The sequence below is a fragment of the Myotis nattereri genome (genome assembly GCF_964212035.1).
Source record: "Myotis nattereri genome assembly, chromosome: 7".
Taxonomy (NCBI): domain Eukaryota; kingdom Metazoa; phylum Chordata; class Mammalia; order Chiroptera; family Vespertilionidae; genus Myotis; species Myotis nattereri.
Window position 1 is genome coordinate 38,815,172 of NC_138082.1, and position 22,737 is coordinate 38,837,908.

Here is a 22,737-nt window from a genome sequence, read left to right on the forward strand (position 1 = left end):
GTTAGGACAAATCTATGGGAATCCCAAATACTTCCCAAGCCCTTTAGCTTTGTAAGATTCAAAAAATTCAAACAGTATTTATCCTAGGGATTTCTTTCAGTGCATAGTTTTAGGCTTTGTTATGACAGTTCTAAAGTAAGCCCTAATCTAAGGCTTGTTCTTCCTGTTGTCTTGCGGGATATCACAAGGTCTTAAAGAAATTTCTCTCCTCTGGCCAGGCTAGGTCTCCAGCATCTCCAACCTCTGACCTCTAGAACATCTGCTCTGTTCTAAATTCCTTAGCAGCCATTCTCTTGAAAGCCCTGGATAGTCTTGCACTGTCAATCTGCAATCTAGCCTTCAGGAAAATGTTTGTAGAGGACCCTTGTACAACTCCGGCCCTCTTCTGTAGGCTTTCTCCTCTTCTTCGGTAACTTGCTCAAATGCCAGTCATGGAAGCTCCCCCATGCTCCATCCTTTGTACCTCAGCTCAACAGCAATTCCATGCTGTTTGGACTCTAGTGTTCTCTGCCATGGTCAGGAAACGGTGCCCAGGCAGAGTCAGGTGAATTGTGAGCCTCACCTCATGAGTTCCTCTTTTCTCAGGGATCACAGGAATCAGCACATCCATTAGAGTGGACTGTAGCATGTGAACTCACGTTTGGGCTCCTCACGCTGGAGAGGTGATCCCAAATCTGTCCCAGGACAATCAAACCGAAAATAGTTCCACCTGGTGATCATTAACATAAAATTTCTCCTCCTTCTGAACCTACAACTGTGCATTATTTTTCATGTTTAAAATCTACTTTCTCTTTATTTTTAAATTTCTCTATACTGTTTTCACTGTAAGTATGATTTATTTCCACTTAACAAGACATAGATTTTTGCTTTTATAGATTTTAGGATGATTTGGAGCTTGATGAGAAAATGATTGAGAGAAATATAATATCATTATCAATTTTTAAGAAAAAATGGCTTCATTAATGCAATCACTTTACATTTTCAAAATAATTTCAAAAATCTTGGCATCACATAACTACTATATATATTTAATTATTAAAGAATATATATATATATATATATATATATATATATATATATATATTACCAATAATGGTATTTGTGACATTTTATCAAAACCACTTCTCATCACTCAATCTGGACTCTCGTTACTCACTATCACCTAAATATCAATCTTGATAAATAGAGCTGGGAATTGAATCACAATGACTTAAAACTATACACTTAGATGCAGCTCATCTGTTAAGCCAATATAAGAACTCTATCATTTTATAATTCCGATGAAAAATTGAAGGCAACTTTATGTAAAGAGAGGGTTACTTTACTTTCAATTGACTTAAATAGCTTGTGATTTTCTACTACTTGTGAGGAGACAATGCTACCAAGTTCCTTTTTTGGAATATCTTTAAGTGTGAGAAAATAACATTTAAAATGTTAAAAAATTGCCTATTTAAAAAAGTATCTCTACAAAATGGACACCAACAGAATCCAGCTATACATAAATAAGCTGTAAATTCTATATATCTTTAAAAATTAAATCCTTTTTAATATTTTAAAATCATGAAAAGAAAGAATACTAAAATTTGTTCATCATTATTACAGACAATGGGTTTTCAACAATTACTAGCAGAGTAGTGTTGTTAGACAATGTGCGCCTTAATTTATTTGCAAAGACAAAATCCTTCTAATCTATTATAACATGTTTAATAGTATTGTTGTATTCACTTTTATAATCCTCAGAATTTTGCTAAAAACATATCTCTACTGACTATAACATCTGACTCTATTTTCAGGCAGAGTAAACAATCACCTCTAGAAAATAATTCTGAAGTAGTGCAAAGCCTGCCCATCCTAAAGTATGTTTTATTCTAGAAACCTACCACAACTCTTTGCATTAAGGCTTTGCTTCCAGGAAAGATCTATCAACTTGGAAATATACTAACCAACAATCATGTTAACACAATTACCAGGTGTTTAAGGAAAGGGAACTAAGACAGGTAAATGTTGATGTTGGGGAAACAGAAGACCACTAGGTGGGAAGTACAACTAGATGGTTGATTCAGGGAAGAGTGTGGGGCAGTAGAGAGTCCTGGCATTAAATACCTTGAGAGAACTCTGGGAAAGAAAGTGGCAGAATGAAATATTAAGGGGCACTAAACATGAACAAAACCCAAGTATTCTGTAAGACCTGTTTTCTAGAATAAAGTAAAGCATATATTTTGAGTTAAGTCACAAGATTTTTAGGTAAGCTATTAGTCATGGTCTTGGCAGGAAACTTTAACTGAGTATTTTGAGTGTGCTGAAATGGCATATTCACATTGCAATTTGACAATCTCTATATATAAAAGCCAAGTGACTGGAACGACAGAACGACTGGAACAACCAGAACGACTGTTCACTATGATGCGCACTGCAGCAGCCAACTGGGTCAATCGGGGCCAATTGGCCAACTTCCTGTGGCCCCTCCCCAGCCAGCCCTGCCCCTGATTGGCCCTCTCACCCTGATTGGGGGAGGGGGCTGGCCAGCCAACCTCTCACATCCTCTCACCCCTGCCTGCCCAGCCCCAATGGCCCCCATTGAAGCAGCCCAGCCAGATCCCACCCGTGCACCAATTCGTTTACTGGGCCTCTAGTAGTTCAATAAAGGGGGTGTTTATTGTGGGCCAGGTGTGGGGGAACTACAAGGGATACTGCAATAATCAGGGGTGGTAACAAGGGACAGGTAAGAATGAATGGGACTACAATAGGACCTGAAAGCCAGGGACATGGAAGAGGCTGGCTCTCAGGAACTATGACTTTTGGTTGAAAAATCAGTCTGTTTGTGGTATAAATACCATAATCTCACTCTCTTCCCTCTTTTCAGTCTCGTGCCTATGTTCTCCATGAACGAAACCCAACAGTACATCAGTGGGTAAGGGAACCCATTATAGTCCGTAAGTGTCTCCCAGAGTAGCAAGCAGGTGGAGAAGAGTGGGAAAGGTATCAATAGGGGCAAAAGAAAGATATCCTACCCAGGAAGAAAGAAAAAAGTACACTTTTCTAATTATGAAGGAAAAACATTTGCTTTCAGAGTTGGATTTAAGAAAAATATTTTCATACAAAATTTTTCAGTAGTATAAAAATGTAGAAAATCTATGTTGAGGATTTATGTGAAGTTGGACTACTTTTCAACTGAAGCTATCCATATGCTCTGTGTAATATAGTATACTTGATCAGAAGTCATGTAAGCTTACATGGACCAAAAGTATATTCTGACTGTATTTTATTTCTATAACTGTGTCCATTTCAAGTTAGAAAACTAATATTTATGTTGTTTCGAGAAAAATAGAGATGAAATGTTCAGCATATTTTATGTTGGAGAGTTTTTAACATGTTTACACTTCTTGTTATCCAAATTTCTGGGCACTAAACGTAAGTTCTACTACTATCTAATGTAATATTTACTCATGCTATAAAAATAAAAAAGATATAGGTGTCATGAATTCTACATTAGTAAAGAAGACTTGTCTTCTCAAATGTTGCTAGTATTATGTAATTAATTCTACTTAACAGTAATAAATTTCATTTCTAGTTTTTAGAAATGTAGATTCCATACTGTGTATTTGGAGGGAGAGGAAAGAGAAGTTGAGAATGAAGCTTTGAAAATTAATAAGAAATTTTTTCTGTTTAAGATTTAATTATTTTCCTTATTTTGTCAAGACTTTGTTGTTGTTTTATAGACCTTTTTATGAGAAGGAGTTGTTGGAGGATAATTGGAATATGTTTCTGAGTAGTTCTATTAATCTGCTGCTTATTACCTAAAAATATAATGGACTCAAATTGATAACTACTATAAGGATTAGATAAATTATTGATACTCTAATCTAGAAAGAGCAATGCCAGACAAGCATGGGTTCAACTGGGTCTTTTCTCAGATGAACATGACTTAATTCTAAACATATCTCTTACGTGAGTAAAGATAAATGTGATCTCATTGCTATGTTTATGTGATCTCATTGTAGGAAACATAATTTTTTATGACTACAATGTGTGGATGAGAGAGAAAGAGTGAACTCACAGTTACAATGTACTTGTAAATTCCAGGCCCCATTTTAATTACATTTTCTATGTAATTATAATTATTTCATCCTGTAACAAACTTATACTATTATAATCAAAAGGAAACTTCACAGTTGAAGTAACTTTCTCAAGGTCACTCAGCTAGTAAGTGGATTGAACCCAGGCAACCTCACTCTGGTGTTTGGGCTCTTAGCAAGTATTCAATTCTCTCTCTCACTAACTTGAACAGAGCGTGCCCAAAGGTATTCTTTTCATTCTGAATTACTATTTATATTATGAAGAAATTACAAGTACATTAATCATGATTTTCTTCTTGAAATTGAGAGAATACTCCAAAGTGGCTTTCATATGGATGGTAAAATTAATGTAAACAATCTTTAGATTTTCTATTAAACCAAATCAATTAGTCAATTCCTTTGCCCACACAGATGGCAAAGATAATTTCAATAGTTTATTCATTAATGTGACTCAGTCCAGGGAAGAGCATGTTTAGTTAACCTATTACATTGGCATTATGTAGACAGAAGACATGTTAGTAATTGTTAAATCTAAACTTTCTGTTTTCTAGCATTGTTTCCAAAGTAATTATTGTGTGATGGTTAAAAAAAAAAACCTGCAAATTTCCCCCTTATAATTAGTATTCTTGGGATAAAGCTATTGAAAACACAACACTAAAATTAAAAAAATGAAAAGAAAAAAAATTTGGGGGAAGGCATTCCTTTTCAAAGAAACATGAATAAATTATCTAATAATTGTTAATATATGTTGAATATAGTCAGCCATCTACTTAACGAAATGGGGAGATCTAGGCTCCTCAGGAAAGCATTTCATATAGTGGTATTGCATGAAGACAACTTTTCTGTTCAATTTCTATCGAGTTTTGTAAAAACTACTCAATTATTAATGTGTTCTTTCTTGATCTGGGGCTCTCCTGTGCATTTAACTTTCTCTGAGTATTTTTATCTTTGCTCATATTAAGAGACTCTATACTAAGTTATCTTTAGTGAGAGCTTTTAGAGAATATTTTATTGGCACCTTGAGATGAAATAACATAACCTATGCCTAAGACTCCAATATGATACTCTGAATATGACATAGGATCTTTGGAATAATAATTTATACTCATAGGGCTATGAAATACCAACGATTCACAAAAACAGTCATGAAATGGTAATGGAAGATTTAGAAATGGGCCCTTCAGAAGCATATTTTACAAAACAATGAGGTGAAAAATCAATATCGAAAGAACTATGGTTTTTATTTTTCACCAGAGTCCTCAGAGCACATTGCCACAGAAATGAATCAACACAATTATTCACCACCTATACTATTCTACCCAGAGTTATAAGCATAGTTTTTCAGATATTTAAGAAAAGTTCCCATTACCAGATTTTAGCCATTGTTTCTCTTGTCACCAGTACAGGGACATGCTGGCTAAAAGCTAACAAATGTTTTGAATAGATAGCTGATCATTAATCCAAGAGAGAAATCCCCATGCGCCAGAAATAAAGAAGAACCTCAAAGCCAGAGTGAGCAGTAGCTCAACTGAAATGCTAGGCGCTACCAAACCAAACCAAACCAAACCAAACCAAACCAAACCAAACCAAACCAAACCAAACCAAACCAAACATAGGCTGAGTGGCAGGTTGGAGTAAGAGGCGTTATTGGTTTGACACCTAAATGAGAAAGGAGACCAGTCTGAAGTCTGCTTGTTGTTGAGAGTTAGAGTTAAAATACTAGCACAAAGCCAGATTTTAGGAAGGGCCTGCCTTGACTGAAAATGGTGCTCAGAAGTGCTATATGCTTTGACGTGGACAAGTGACTAAGCAGCTGGCCTTCTCCCCACGAGAGTAGAGAGCCACTCTCAGAAGCCAGAGCTCGGGATGTGGCACAGACCCAGGCAGGTAATTTAGTGATTGAGTAAATGAGCAGTGTCTTCACACAGGTACCGCCGGCAGGTAACCTAACTTAATGCTATCCCCAATTTTCTTGAGCACCTACCATGGTCCAGGCATCTTCACTGAAGGAGATAAAAGGAATGAAAATGAAAGAAACAAAAAACAAACGAAGTCCTTGCCCTCATAGAACTCACATTTTGGTTTTCTGAGAAACAACCACAAATAAACATTTAAAATATGCCATATGATAAAAACTGCTATGAGGGAAACTGAGGTAAGGTGAGTGTGATAGGAATGGATGAGGGGCGCTATTTCCTACAGAGCCATCAGGGGCGGCTTCACTCCTGTGGTGACATGGGAGCACCCTAAGGGAGTGACTGTGCAGGTATCTGGGGGCAAGCACTCCGGGCAGAGGGAGCGGTGAAGACAAATGCTCTGAGACAAGGATGTGCATGGTCAGTTCAAGAAATAGCAAGGGTGATCTAAGCAGTCCTGCCTGACTCACTGAAAGGGAGAAGCTGAAGCTCTGGCAGCATCAGTCTAAGCCAGGGGTGGGCAAACTTTCTGACTCGAGGGCCACAATGGGTTCTTAAACTGGACCGGAGGGCCGGAACAAAAGCATGGATGGAGTGTTTGTGTGAACTAATATAAATTCAAAGTAAACATCATTACATAAAAGGGTACGGTCTTTTTTTTTTTTTTTAGTTTTATTCATTTCAAACGGGCCGGATTCGGCCCGTGGGCCATAGTTTGCCCACAGCTGGTCTAAACTAACCATATTCAAATTTTCCATATCAACTTATTACAAGATTTCAATTTCAAAATTGACCTTTCTTTTCATGTTTTATATATTTTCCTTAGGCTATAACATATTACACTAGCTGAAAACAGAAGAGAAATATTTAAAAACAAATCCGTTTCATATCAAAAGCTGATTCATAAGCTGATCCATTTCTGGTTAATTAACTGAAAGAGATGGAAAAGTGCAAAGAGTAATTTTCTGGAATTTATAATGATTTAAACACGGACTGACTCATTAGGGCTTTATAAACACATTATGTGATATTGGAAACACTGCTAATCAAATGACTTCAATTCTAGGACTTAAAAACCAACACGTAAGGCAGTCCTTGCGGAGAGCAGACAGTGGTCCTTCCATGTTAGTATGCAAACTAACTACTGGAGGAAGGCTTCTAGAAAGGGGGATCCCCATAGGCCACCTGAGAGATCCCAGGCACAGGAGGGGAGCCCAGGGCTCTTCATGCGGAACAAGCCCCCATGTAACTCTTAGCCAAGAGCCCTTTGACCACATTTTGGGAAAGGTGGTGAAGGGGGGTTGGAGAATCTCCTTTCTGGTTCTTCTTTTGATAAGTAGCATTGCCATCTTCCTCTTTCACCTTTTCTGCTCCAAAAGACTTAAAGAGGTAGATAGTTGAAATGGACATTGGCCAGAGTGGGCAGGGAGACAAATATCAACTCCCTTTATACTCTTAAGTTTAAGGCCCTTAAAGTGTACTTGGCTTTTGTGCGTGTGGTTCTCTGCTATTTTAATGCAAAGTGACTTGGTCCAAAAGACCTGAGGGTCTAACTTTTCAAACATTATTTATTCGCCGAGTCTTGAAAACCCAAACAGTAATTTGGCTTAATTGACAGGGGTGCAGTGATGCTGAAATGTAATAGCATAAGCAACATGATAAGTGTGAAGCAAGTGGAAAATCATATCTCTAGGACTCAACTTTATTTACTAAATATAGATAAAATATTCTGAAGACAAATGTCTACACTTTATTTTTTTTTTTTACTATGGGCAGTTTTAAAAAAATATTTAAAAAGGGAAACATACTACTACAAGCTCTAAACAAGAATGTGAATTCGCATTAGCTACCTGAGCAAGTATATTCATACATCTTTCATTGCTTGGTGAACGAGATGTGACCAGAAAGACCCACTTCTCCAGCCAGATCTATAAATATAGTATCTTTTCTATTTCTTTAGTTGATTACTTGACGCCCCCCCCGCCCCCCGCGACCTTCTCTATTGCCATTAGCCATCCAGGCAGAAGTCCAGAATCCCCCCTTTAGGGCACCCTTGGGACAGTTGTCCAGTCTTCCTGGGCTGTACTCAGGTCCAAAGTTGTTGGAGCTGCTTTCAGTCATGAGGTGGTGAGCAGTGGGACATGCTGATCAGTTCACTATAGGTCCCTGACTCAGGGCTGCCCTTGTCGCTGTGTTCACCACAGAATACTGCTCCTGTAATTTGTATGCAAGGACTAGCCCTTTCCAGTCAGCCACAAAATCTCTGTTAGGCTACATTTCTGTACTTGACATCCAGGTTATAACTTTTTATTCACATTCATATGTAGAATACTTATTTTGTACTTTAATGGTGAAGCAAAGAGGCTTGACATGGCTTCTAGTCTCAGTCATATACTAAGGTACTTCTCAAGATTCTCTCTCATATCACAGCAACATCCTCTTTGTAGACTTGTCTGTCCTTTTCTACCAGTGACACCCCCATCAGACTACTTTAAATTGTGAGCGTGGGGAGTAAGTTAGATTGAAATCTGTTGATAGGCAAATTTTCTCTCTCCTCCCCTATGATGTCCTGTATTTCAATAAGGTATCAAGTAGCAAACAACCACAACAAACAAATGTTTTACACTCTTCACTAGGAGTAACTGGTGCCCAACTGGTATTTGTAAACTAGGACAGTCTAGGGACTCTCAAAACAAAGAATACTTGCTCCAAGGTGACGTGTTTTTCTGAATCCCAACTAAACAAGGGTTAGAGAGAGCCTTTGTTCAGTTTGAGTAGTCAATGATTAGCACAGAACTTTGAAATTTTTGTGCTTGATAGCTTTTAAGTGTATTCATTTTTCTTTATTATGTATCCCGCTACTTCCTGCTACCTCACAGTCAACCTGTCATTCACATATGCATACCTATTTAGCTATCACAAACATTTTCCTTCACACACCTCTTCAAAATTGACCAAAACTTGACTTTTGCTTCAAAAAGGCAAAGCTTAGCTTACTAGGCACCCTGCCGCACAAATACAAGCATACCTCTGAGATATTATGAGTCTGGTTCCAGACAACTGCAATACAGTGAGTCATACACATTTTTTAGTTTCCTAGTGCACATAAAAGTTATGTTTATACTATACTTTAGTCTATTAAGTATGCAATAGCATATGTCTAAAAATGTAAAGAGCCTAATTAAAAAATACTTTATTGTTTAAAAAATGCTAACCATCATCTGAATCTTCAATGAGTCATAACCAATTCTGGTGGCAGCTGACTGGTCAGGGTGGTGGCTGCTGAAGGCAGGGGTGGCTGTGGCAATTTCTTAGAATGTGACAGCAATGAGGTTGGTCACATCAACTGTTTCTTCCTTTCAAGGACAATTTCTCTGTAGGATGCGATGCTATTTGATAGCATTATACCCACAGTAGAGCCTCTTTCAAAATTGGAATTAATCCTCTCGAACCCTGATACTGCTTTATCAGCTAAGTTTACATAATATTCCACGTGTTTGCTGTCATGTCAACAATTTAAACAGCATCTTCCAGGAGTAGATTCCATCTCACAAAATCACCTTCTTTCCTCCTCCATAAGAAGCAACTCCTTAGCTGTTAAAATTTTAACATGAGTTCACAGCAATTCGGTCACATCTTCGGGCTCCACTTCTAATTCTAGTTCTCTTGCTATTTCCACATTTGCAATTACTCCCTCCACTGAAATATCACCTTAAAGTCATCCATGAAGGTTGGAATCAACTTCTTCCAAAGTCCAATCAATGTTGATATTTTGACGTCTTCCCATGAATCACAAATGCTCTTAATGGCATCTGGAATGGTGAATCCTTTCCATAAGATTTTCATTTTAGTTTACCCAGATCCATTAGAGGAATGACTATCTATGGCGGCTATAGCTTTACAAAATGTACTTCTTAAATAATAAGACTTGAACATTGAAATTACTCCTTGATCCAAGGGCTGCAGAATGGATGTTGTGTTAGCAGGCTTGAAAACAACATTAATCTTCTTGTACATCTCCATCAGAGCTCTTGGGTGATGAGGTGCATTGTCAGTGAGCAGTAATATTTTGAAAGGAATCTTTTTTTTCTAAGCATTAGGTCTCAGCAGTGGGCTTAGCATATGCAGTAAACCCTGCTTTAAACAGATGTGCTGTCATCCAGGCTCTGTTGATCCATTTACAGAGAACAGGCAGAGTAGATTTAGCATAATTCTTAAGGGCCCTTGTATTTTCAGAATGGAATATGAGCACAGGCTTCAACTGCATTAGTCCCTACCAAGAGACTCAGCCTGTCTTTGAAGCTTTGAAGCCAGTCATTGACTCTAACTCTGAAAGTCCCAGATGCCATTTTCTCCCAATATAGAGCTGTTTCATCTACATAGAAAATCTGTTGTTTCGTGTGCTGCCTTTTAAAATGATTTTAGCTAGATCTTCTAGATAACGTGCTGCAGCTTCTATATCAGCACTTGCCGCTTCTCTTTGAACTTTTATGTTATGGAGACGACTTCTTTCCTTATATCACATGAGCCAACCTCTGCTAGCTCCAAACATGTCTTCTGTACCTTCCTCACCTCTCTCAGCCTTCATAGAATTGAAGAGAGTTAGGACCTTGCTCTGGATTAGGCTCTGACTTAAGAGAATGTTATGGCTGGTTTGCTGTTCTATCCAGATCACTAAAACTGTCTCCATATCAGCTGTTTCTCTTTCTTGTCATTTTCGTGTTCACTGGAGTATCTTACTTTTAAGGGAGAGGGATAGAGAGTTAGAAACATCGATGAGAGAGAAACATTGATCAGCTGCCTCCTGCACACCCCCTACTGGGGTTGTGCCCGCAACCAAGGTAGATGCCCTTGACCGGAATCGAACCTGGGACCCTTCAGTCCACAGGCCGACGCTCTATCCACTGAGCCAAACAGGTCAGAGCTGGAGTATATTACTTTTAATTTCCTTCAAGAACTTTTTCTTTGCATTCACAACTCAGCTGACTGGCCTAGCTTTTGGCCTATCTTGGCTTTCCTCACTAAGCTTACTCATTTCTAGCTTTGATGTAAAGTGGGAGATGTGCAACTCTTCCTTTCATTTGGATACACAGAAGCTACTATAGGGTTATTAACTGGGCTAATTTCAATATTGTTGTGTCTCAGGGAACAGGGAAACCCAAGGAGAGGGAGAGAGACTCAGGAACGGTGGTTGGTGGTGCAGTCAGAACACACTCATTTGTCAATGAAGTTTACTGTCTTATATGAGCGAGTTTCGTTGTGCCCCAAAACAATTAAAATAGCAACATCAAAGATAATTTATGATAGATCTTATGTCAAATATCATGATAATGAAGATGTTTGAAATATTGTGAGAATTACCAAAATGTGACGTAGAGACAAAAAGTGAACAAATGCTGTTTGAAATAATGCACCAATAGGCTTGGTCAATGCAGGGCTGCCACAATCTTCAATTTGTAAAAAATGCAGTATCTGCAAAATGCAATAAAGCCAAGTGCAATAAAATGAGGTATGCTAGTATAATCCTTTTTTTAAAAAAAATGTATTTTTATTGATTTCAGAGAGCAAGGGAGAGGGAGAGAGAGATAGAAACATCAATGATGAGAGAGAATCATTGATTGGTTGCCTTCTGCATGCCCCACATTGGGGATCGAGCACACAAACTGGGCTTGTGCCCTGACTGGGAATTGAACTGTGATCTCCTGGTTCACAGGTTGATGGTCAACCACTGAGCTATAGGTGCTGGGCTATAATCTTTCTTAATTGACTCTTATATGAAGAGATTTTTTACATTGTCAAATATCTATGGTTCAGTTCTACACTTTAGTATTCAAAATAATCTAGAGACACCAAAAAAAACCAAGAAACAAAACAAAAACAAAAACAAAAAACTATGAGTAAAGCACATAATACCTTGCTTGTGGGTTTAATATAGGTTTCTTTTTGCAAAAAATAAATGCCAGCTTATAAAATATTCATGTGCCCCTATGAAAATGATAATCAGTTGATGATGGTGATCACTAGATGTATAAAACCAATATTAAAGGTCATTTTCATTAATTTTTTTTTTCTAGACTGTGGTTATTTCAGGTATAAAACTATGAACATGAGCTTCTTTGAAGTGAAAATATCAGTAAACTAGGAAACATCGGCAACGAACCTATTCTGTATCTAAATAATGAGGCAAAGGCATGACCTCATTGGATTTTCATTTTCTCTTTTGCAGAGATGGGATATAATGGCCCATACTGATTTTGTGCTCATGATATGAGAAAAATATATCTTTTTAATACATTATTGAAGAATTGAACTTCTAAAAATTGTGTGCAAATTGCTTTTTATAGTTTGAATTAGAAAGCAGAGGATAAATGTTTTTAGGAAATGTATACGGAATTCTTTTATAAATGATATTCCTTCTTAATGTCTTGTATTTTTAGGTTAAGATATAATACATTTATTTCTAATAGAAAAATATGTTTAACCATATAAAAAAAAACCCTGAAAATTTTTGAAAGAAAGCTATAATAATTTTTAGGACATTATCTTTTTTAATTATAGGAAGGCCAACATTCTCAATAAATCTCATAAATAATATATATATATATTTAAAATATATTTCTTTATTGATTTCAGAGAGGAAGGGAGAGGGAGAGAGAGAGAGAGAAACATCAATGATGAGCAAAAATCATTGATTGGCTGTCTCCTGCACGCCCCCCACTGGGGATCAAGCCTGCAACCCAGGCATGTGCCCTTGGCCAGAATCGAACCCAGGACCCTTCAGTCCGCAGGCCGACGCTCCATCCACTGAGCCAAATCAGCTAGGACTCATAAATAATATTTTTAATTGTGTAAAAAATGATTAAATATTAGCTAACACAAAATTTTCCTTTTTATCTTTCTTGATTTTTTTTTCAGGTACTTAGGTAAACAAATATCAAGTTTAAAAAGATAAATTTGAAAAAGTTTTAGAGATTTTGGACTACTGATAAAGATATAATAAAAACAATAGTGGACAATTTAAAATAAATTTTAGTGTATAAATTAGAATTTCAACTTGAAGGCAATGTTAAAAGGTCTTATCAAGAAATTTGGTAAAATATTAATAATTAACAAATATAATAGTTTACTATTTGTATGTTGTTTAACAAATACAAATATTATCAAGTTTTATATTTAATGAAAAGTCAATTTGAAGCTAACTGGCACACAATCTCATCAGTGACTGAAGTTAACTATTGCTTATAAATATCGGATGTCAAAAAATGTAAACACTTCAACAGCTGATAACTCACTTAATTTTCACTCCTTTTCACGTTTAACTGATCTGAAATAGTGGGTGAAGCCAGATTAAGCTTTGAACAAAGAAAATTTATCCTAAAGTGCCACCAGACTTTTTTTTAATGGGAATACATAAAAGATAAAGTTTACATTACAAAACTGGCAATAGTTGACGAGTTGAGGGCACACAAATACTGAACAAAATGATTTTTTATATTTGCGATCCCGTTGCTTTGCGTTATCAGTGGTGCCTGGATCAGAACAGTCATCAGTTTGAAAACAGACATTGACCAAAAAAATCACTCATTTCTGTAGATTCTTTTAAATTTTTGAAAATGAACTGTATGTTAATAAACACTGACTTTATAATCATCCAAAGTGTATTTACATTTTTGGGGACACCCTGTATATTTCAAATATTGTAAAATATTTGAGTCAGGTCATCATTAGTCTCTTCATTTCATAATCACTAAGTCTACCTACAAACCCTGGGGAAGAAGAAGAAAAAAAATACATGTACAACATTGGACATATATTTATACTTAATACACTTAACTGAGCCTTAGTTTTTTATTTTTTCCAGCCATGATGTTTATATAGTTCATTCAAGTTATGTGATATTGAATCTTTATCTATAGTTTGATAAATATACATTTTGGCTCATTAGAATAAAAAATTATAAAAGAACAATGGTGATTTATTATTATAGCTAAGAGAAAAAAATACTTACTCAAAAATTCAAAATCTATGTTTTCCAGTATTCACTGGTTAAGTATGGCACATTTTATTCTCTCTTTTATATATAAGGTCTCTTCTCAAAAAGGAAAAAGACAAGAAAAATACATTGGAAAAGTTTTTATATCTGTACTCTTTTTTTTAAAGTTCCATTAATGTTTTTTTTGCTAGTTTGCAAAAATCTTTTCTATTTTTAAAATCCATTTCAAAAGTTTTAATACAAGACCGTTTTAACTGTGTCCTTAAATATTTTACATGCCTCTATTTTTAATGACCTGTGGTATATTTCCAGCGATAAAGTACTATTGGTTCAATTGCCTTTTTCCGCTACTCCGTTTATAGTAGCAAGACAGTTTTGTCTTTTATAAACATACAAAATGACATTGTTGAGTTTTCTAGGTCTCTGAAGTGGTAATTTTTGGAGAAAATAGTTCTCCTAGTATAGCTATTGTGCAAGATGACAAAGGGAGAAACAACTGCTTCTGTCCCAAAGGTACAACTGTCCACACTCAAAGTGAATGTCATTCCGAGATCAATTACGTGTTGAGAAGGAAACCACTGAAGGCATTAGACTGCATTCTCCAAAAGGGAAACAAAGGATCCTCCAATTTGTAAGTTTCTTACCGAAAGAGAAAAGCTTAGACTCATCCTTTTCTCATGTTGTAGGTGGCATTAATCTCACAGATATATAACTGCATTGCTCTACATTTACTTTCCAATTCGTTTCAATGGAAAACTCTCATTGTTTCAGCTTACACAAGGCAGTAGCCTTCCTCTGGCCAAAATGGCATTTATGCACAAATGCTACATTCTAACTCAACTGTTCTATTGGCTGTGGCAAACAATATGAGTTTAAAAAAATGTTAAACCATGCATCAAAATAAGCATTTTTGCCTGTTTATTTGTTGAGATCATGGACCATAATAACTGAGCACCAACATTTTAATTTTCCCTTTTTGTTTAATTCAAGCAATGTTTTATATTCTCCCCTCCCCCAAATTTGCTGGTGGGGAATTGTTCACGTCTATGAAGAACGTTCCTTTTCAAAGAGGTGGGCTATCAATCTAAGTCACCTTGACCATGGGAACTCAGCAAACATAGAAATAGTCAGGGAGTAGCAGTACCTGGATTCCAGGCTATTCGTTCATGTGAAAGCCAGTCCAACAACTGCTTGTGGATACGGATGCAGAACTAAACCACCTAAGAGATTGGGAAGAGTCATAGATTTGTCAAGCTCAGGCCAGATGGGTGGTGCCATTTTCAATGAATAAAAGCAAACTAAATATGAGGCAGACATCAAGTCCCTTAAGTGGGGCTCAGAGGGGAGAACTCACCAGGCAAGTTTCCATATTTTTTTGTTGGCATTTTGGGCCAAGACCTTACTCTAGGCACCCCAAATCCTATAATTTGAGCGTCCATATTCATTGCAAAGTTCACCAGTGTTCTTTACCCACCGCAGGACTTTGAAAGCACATAGTAGATTGAAGGCCTCCAGGATGCGGTGGTTGGCATTAACCTAGAGACTGAAGGTATTTCAACTCGACTAACCATGCAGGGCAGGGACTGGCAGGATTTAAAATAATATAAATGCTTCAGAATTATTCCTAACAATAGAAAAAAACTCACCCACACACTGAAGGTATCTTCCTATTATCTGTTAACTTGAGTAATAGGACCTTAGCTTCTTTAAGTAGATTCTGTCTTTTTTAAATCAGCAGACACTTGGAAGACCCGAAATGTCTCCCAGAGTACCCTGTTGTTAAGTCTTTTACTGACTCTAGTTAGGGGTCCCCAAACTTCCCAAAACACAAAATTACTGCCTCTAGTGTTCAGAATGGAAGTACCATATGAAGTGACAATTTACACGACTTCACAAGACACCGTCTTAGGTCGCATTTTTCGCTGGTTACCACGACTCTCTCCTAACAGTGTCAGGGTCTCAGCACACCAGCAGCCTCAGGAAAACTAAGGCAGCATGCCCTCCGCCCCCTGTTGACTGTGTCCATTGGTTAGGCTTCTATGCACGCATACAAGTCCTTTGGAGGGCAGGGGTGGGGGGCGGTGGGGGAGGTAAGGGGGATAAGGACACATATGTAATATGTTAATCAATAAAGAAATTAACAAACAACAACACCTAGGCAGTAGATTCACATAATTGCTCTTACAGCTGAATCTTGTTTCGTACTTTGTGTTAAATAAGTGTTACTTAGCACTTGTAATGTTTTACAGACTCACACCGGGAAGACTGGTCCAGACTCTAAGAGTGTTACACTGAGGCATTTCTTAGTGAGTCTACCGTTTCCTTCTCGTCCTGTGCTTTTTCCTTGGCAACATGATGACAGTAATACATCCTTCAGGACTGATGAGGATTCCCTGGGATTACATGGGATAGCCCAGTGGTCGGCAAACTCATTAGTCAACAGAGCCAAATATCAACAGTACGACGATTGAAATTTCTTTTGAGAGCCAAATTTTTTAAACTGAAACTATATACGTAGGTACATTGTTATTAACTTAATTAGGGTACTCCTAAGCAGGCCTTTGCTAAAAACGTCCTCAATCTGATTGAGGTATGTTCCCTGAGGTCGACCCCTTCCAACTCTCCCATCCACATGCATCTTGTATACTTGCTTCGTCTATCTCCTTTCGTTCATCCTATCTGTCCAAACCATCTCAACATACCTTTCTCAATCCTCGACACTACATCTTCTTTCACTCCACAACATTCCCTACAATTAACTTAATAAACTTTACTTAAAGTTTTAAGTCAACTTCGCACTGTATGTGCGCGCCTGTACAATGGTATTTTGTGTAAGAGCCACACTCAAGGGGCCAAAGAGATGCATGTGGCTCACGAGCCACGGTTTGCTGACCACTGGGATAGCCAACGTCCAACCCTTCACCTGGTGTCAATTACAGAGTAGGCCTTGAACATTTGGTAGTTCTGTCTGCCTCTTTTCATTTTCTTAGCTGTAAGCCATTTCTTCTGAAGATTCTACATAGCTTAATGATAAAAACTAAAAATATTGGTAGGGATATTATTATTTTTTATGCACATGTTTTAAATATTAATGTCAAATTTATGAATAGTTTCTTTTATGGCATACACACTTCATATCTCTCATAGGTCCCCTGTAATCCAAGATTACAAATATATTATCTTTGGATGCTTTTTATAGTTTTATCTTAGACATTCGTGTTTTTAAACTACCTAGAATATATGTTCTTTTTCTCTTGGCTCCAAATTAGGAAACTAACAATATTTGTTCCACCTCCATTTGTTAATTCTTAGTTTCATTGGTTTGGAACGTTCTTCATCATGGATTTGGTTTTCCTCCATTTATATATTAATGCATCACTGTCATTTTATTCTAATTGCTACACTTTTATTTATTTTAATTTTTAATAAAATATTTTTACTAGAGGCCCGGTGCATGAAAATTCATGTACTGGAGAGGGGGTCCCCCAGCCCAGCCTGCCCTCTCTCACAGTCCAGGAGCCCTCAGGGGCAGGAGGTGACCCAGCAATCAGGTGAAGGCAATGCCCCCATCACACCTCTGCTGCTGCCACTGCCGGTAGCACAAGCCTTGGCCAGCCCTGTTTACCTGAGCCTCGGGCTGGCCCTGGGTAGCTGGCAGTTGCCATCCGAGGCTTGCCTGCACCTCAGCCAGCCTGCTTGCCTGAACTGCCGTCAGTAGGGGTGCAGGAGGACCCAAGGCCCCCGGCAGGGCTGAGGGGACTGGGCTCCACCACCTTGTGGCTGTGGGCGCTGCCATCTGGTGAGAGTGTGACAGTCAATTAGCATATTCCCTCCTTATTAGATAGGATTGATTTCGGAGAGGAAGGGAGAGAGATAGAAACATCAATGATGAGAATCATTGATTGGCTGCCTTCTGCATGCCCCCTACTGGGGATGGAGCCCACAACCTGGGCAAGTGCCTTTGATTAGAATTGAGCCAAACTGGCTAGGGCTAATTGCATATATATATATATATATATATGTATATATATATATATATAAATATATTTTATTGATTTTTTACAGAGAGGAAGGGAGAGGGATAGAGAGTTAGAAACATCGATGAGAGAGAAACATTAATCAGCTGCTTTCAACACACCCCCTACTGAGGATGTGCCTGCAACCAAGGTACATGCCCTTGGCCAGAATCAAACCTGGGACCCTTCGGTCCGCAGGCAGATGCTCTATCCACTGAGCCAAACTGTTTAGGGCTAATTGCTATATTTTTATAGTATATTTTAAAATCTGATGGCATAATTTCTCCACCTTCTTCCTTCTTTTGATGGTTTTGTGTGTGTGTGTGTGTGTGTGTGTGTGTGTGTGTGTATGTGTCTACTTTTGCATCTTTTCTGGAAACTGTATTGTCAAGTTTTATTTTTAAAAATCTTAGGCTTTGATTTGAGATTGCATTCATTCTGTAATTTACTTAGGGTGGAGAATAACTACTTTTACTATATTTTCTTTTCATTTAGAATAGGGTATTTTTTTTTTATTTGTTTGTTTGTTTAGGAGAAGTAAACTGTAGCTGCCTTGGAGAAGAGCCTCCTTCACAGAAGTTTCTCTGATGCTCCAGAGTCAAAGGAGGGTCTGCAACATTTGAAAAAGAAATTCCAAGTCTCTGTGAGGTCAACATTAGTAACGAGTGATGAGGAAATGTCAAGGTGGCTGTGAATTCAGGGAACTCAGTCTCAACATCCCCGAGAGAAGAGGCCCCAGAGAGATTCCGGCTGCAGAAAGTAACGTCCTGGCAAAGTACTGATTCCATCAGTACGATGCACACCAGAGGAACAGGTGTTGCTACATTCAACACACTGTAGACAGCGGAGGAAACGGATTTTGCTTGCTAACAACTAGCTTCTGATGCTGATGTGATATATAGCCTTTGATGTGACCCATGTATATCAGGTTGTCTAGAATACACTGGACTTCATCGATGTCCACGTCTTCCACTTGCACGAATTTCAAAGCAACTAGAAAAGCATCCAGAGATAACTGGTGTGTTTTGGGTAACAAGGACACTTTCCTAAAAAGATTCCTGTAGGTGATGATCTTCAACTTTTCAAGGATAAGGAAGATGCCACAGCGAATAAAGAAGGTCTTCTGCTTCCCTAGAGCCTCGTTCAATAGAAGGAGATTGCCTTCACTTGCAGCTCTGGTTACTTCAGCAAACTGCATGAGATGATACTTTTTCAAAAGCTCAGTGGTCGGCATATGACCCAACAGCATTTTTACTGGGAGTAAATATATCAAAATCATCCTTTTGTTCTTCTGACTCAAACGGTGACAGTGCGCAAAGGCAAAGGACAGGTACTCCTCGGCTTGTCTAAAGTCACGATCAAACAGGGCCTTTCGTCCAACATCGTACCTGTACGTTACTCTCTGTGCTGTGCTAGAATCTTCTTTCAGATCTGAGCTGTTGATGGCTCTGATGGGAAGTTTACACAAATGGAGTCTGTGGATCTTAAAGTGAATCTTGAATAACTGATTCACCAGAAACAGCATCCCCCGCTTCTTAGAATCCTCTATCCCAGCACCAGCGTCACTGGCACAGACTCGGAAACAGCTCCTCAACAACTCAGCAGCTTTTCCCAACATGTCCCCAGCTTCGCTTTTTCCTTTCTTAACCAACTGCTGATCTGCATGACTGGCAAATACTCGAAGATCAAGTGCTACTGCATACATGACAGGCAGAGCCGTTTTCTTCTTTGTGGGCCTGAAACGCCCGCAGGAATGATTGGACGATGACAGTCTGGCATGTGTATGCCTCTGTGAAGTCATGGCTCCCCGCTGCGTACATGCACCTTAAATGAGCTGCAAACATTTCATCATAAGGGGGTTCCAAAACGTGTTGACACTTCTCTTCCGGAGAGGCCAACTGAAGCCGTGGGTTGGCAATGTGAGGATGCTTGAAAGACACCAGCTCTGCAAAGCATTCCCCATCTCTGGTTTCAATTGCTTCATAGGCCTGCTGCAGGGACTGGTTGGTAGTGATGTGTGCCATGGTGGCTCCCACGCTGCCTGTTGGAGTCCAGCCCCAGCAGGTCCAGGGGTTCCCAAGGGTGTGGACCGAGTCAGCGAAGAAGGAAGGAAATGAGGCAGCGTTCAGTTGATCATCATAGTCAGGTTCTCGGTATGTTTTTTTTATTTTTTTTATTTAACTATATCCTCTTTTACATCCCACAGTAAAGTTTTTATTATAGATATTATACATTTACATTAATTTTATTTCTAGATATTTTCTTTCATTTGCTGTTATTTTCAATTATGACTAGGACTTTTATTCATTACACTTTCAAATTTGTCATTCCTGATGTTTAGATAGATATTCTTCATCAAGTTAGAAAACTTTGTTCTTGTATTACACATTTGTCAGATATAAGAACTATTATAAATAGTTGTCACTTTTAATAAGTTGATTTTTCATTAATTGCAATGATTTTATTGCTTTCATCCTTTAATTTTAAAAATGTAAATTACATTAAAATATTCTGTGGTGTTGAACCTTCCTTCCATTTCTGGTGTCAGACAACTTTTAATACACTGCTATATTAAATCTATTAAATTAGCATTTAGAAATTTTACAGCCGTAAATAAAAGTAGGTATGTCTATGGTCTCATTTTTTGTGTCAGGTTTGTCTAAATTAGACATCCAGGTGATAAATTTGTCTTACAAATATATGGGAATGTTTCTCTCTGTTTCTCCCCAAGCTTTAAAAATGTATTATCTCTACAAATTTCTAAAATTTCCAAAATCCCCCTAAAAATATTCATTGTATACTTAAATTCTTATTTAACTTGGCATCTTGTACCTTTATTTACTAAATATGAAAATCATTGCTTAGAATAAACAATACCAGGCATGTAGTAAACACTTTATAAATGTAAATATGAGTGGCTTGATGATTTCACTGCTTTGAGATCAGATTATGGACTACATTTTAATAAATGTTCCCTCGGGTACAAAAGTTCCTCATATATTCATTATTTATAAAACCAATTTTGATAATTGTCTGTGGTTTTGAGTTCTAAATAGCTTTAATTATTTTTAGTTTACTTGACCTGTCAATTTGTAAGCAAGATATATTAAAATTTCTGACTATACTGTATACTTATTAATTTCACTTGCCTTTCTCTCTATTTTTGTTTTATATATTTTTGCTGTTAAGAACTTAATCTATGAAGAGTATGTATCATTTTATATTGTTTCTTTCATCTCTATTTATCATTCTTTTTCTTTTCATGTTGCTCTTGATTCTATTTTGTCCAACATTGACATTTTTAGATCTGCTTTCTGTTTATTAACAATTTTCTGATATATTTTTCTTCTCAAATAATTTTGTTTCATATTGTTTCAGATAAATCTTTTGTAAACACCATACATTTAGATTTTATTTTTTTACCCAACTTGAAAATCTCTAACTTTTAATAAGTAGCACATATCTGTTGTTTTGTAATTTGTACATCTGAGCTTTTCTTGACCTAATTTTAAAAATATGTTTATATTTATCAAACTTTCTTATTATGTAATACATTTTACCTGCCTTCTATTATTTCAATATTTGTCTTCTACATGAATTCTTTTTTTTAGATAAAAAGTGTCTCAGGGTCTCTGCTGTTCTTACTAGCTGTTATCTTGCTAAATGTTAACATGTAGCACAGTATTTTGCAGATGCAGCTATAAACAGAATGAGCTTGATAGGAACTCAATCAGATAAGTGCAGCCAACGGCAAAGAAGAAATCAACATGAAATTGACCAAATAGTGTATATAAGCGATGGCTACGCCTCTCTTCCTGGAGACAGAGCTTTGGATGTGAATCCAACTGTCTCTTTCACTTGCTGCAAGTAAATAAAACTACTTTATGACAACCACATCTAGTTCTTGAATAAAGCACCCCAAGAAACGAACCCCTTGAGTTCGGTAACATTTTGGTTGGCGTTAACTTCTAGTTTCATACATCTTTCCCCTTTAGAACTTTTCAGAATTGTTCAATTGTTTTTTTACATCCTTTTTTTTTTTTTAAAAAAAGCCAACTTTATTATTTCAACCTCATTTCTTTGTAATTAAATACTAATGATCACATATTTTTAAGATTTATAATTCAGCCTGTTATTTTTCATGGTTAAGTCGACTTCTCACATGCCCCTGAAAATATTTATGATTCTTTAAATTGTTGCTTCCTTTCTGTATGGTTTTGCTTCAGATGTTTTGTGATTTTCATAGTATTCTTATCTGTGTATTTAAGAAGAGCTGTCTATGAAAGCTAATTTTGATTATCATTCCTTGCATGGAGAGAGAGAATACTTTAATTGCTTTAGCTATGAATAAATAATTTATCTCTCTTGGCTTAGCATAAGAGGGGAAGGTGGAAGGAATCACCCTGACAGGTATATTTGCATCTTAATAATTGCCTCAGTTTCCTCTCTTGGGCCCTCCAAGGAGTCTGTAATATCCGAGACTTTATCTGGCCCAGAATCTTCTCTGATTTACATCTGCTCTTTAGAACAAATTACATTAGCCTCCAAAGAGGATAGAATATAATATTTTCCATAGAGGCAGTGGGCTTCAAACTATTTTTGAACTACGATCTACAATAAGAAATACATGTCATATCTTTCTCACACATACACATTTGGAACCAAGTTTTAACAAAACAATTCTTACCCCTACTATCTGTTGTGCAATTTCATATTTTCTAATATGTTATTTTTCA

General features: G+C 37.2%; 1 protein-coding gene across 1 annotated transcript; it reads right to left on the reverse strand.

The window, feature by feature from the left end:
* Positions 1-18,827: 18,827 nt before the first annotated feature.
* On the reverse strand, positions 18,828-20,336 carry LOC308522767 (PCI domain-containing protein 2-like; the record flags this gene model as incomplete). Its single annotated transcript, XM_081096333.1, is given in 2 exon segments — positions 18,828-19,719; positions 19,721-20,336. Coding segments are annotated over 2 exon segments (1,197 nt in total). The 5' UTR covers positions 20,026-20,336.
* Positions 20,337-22,737: the final 2,401 nt, after the last annotated feature.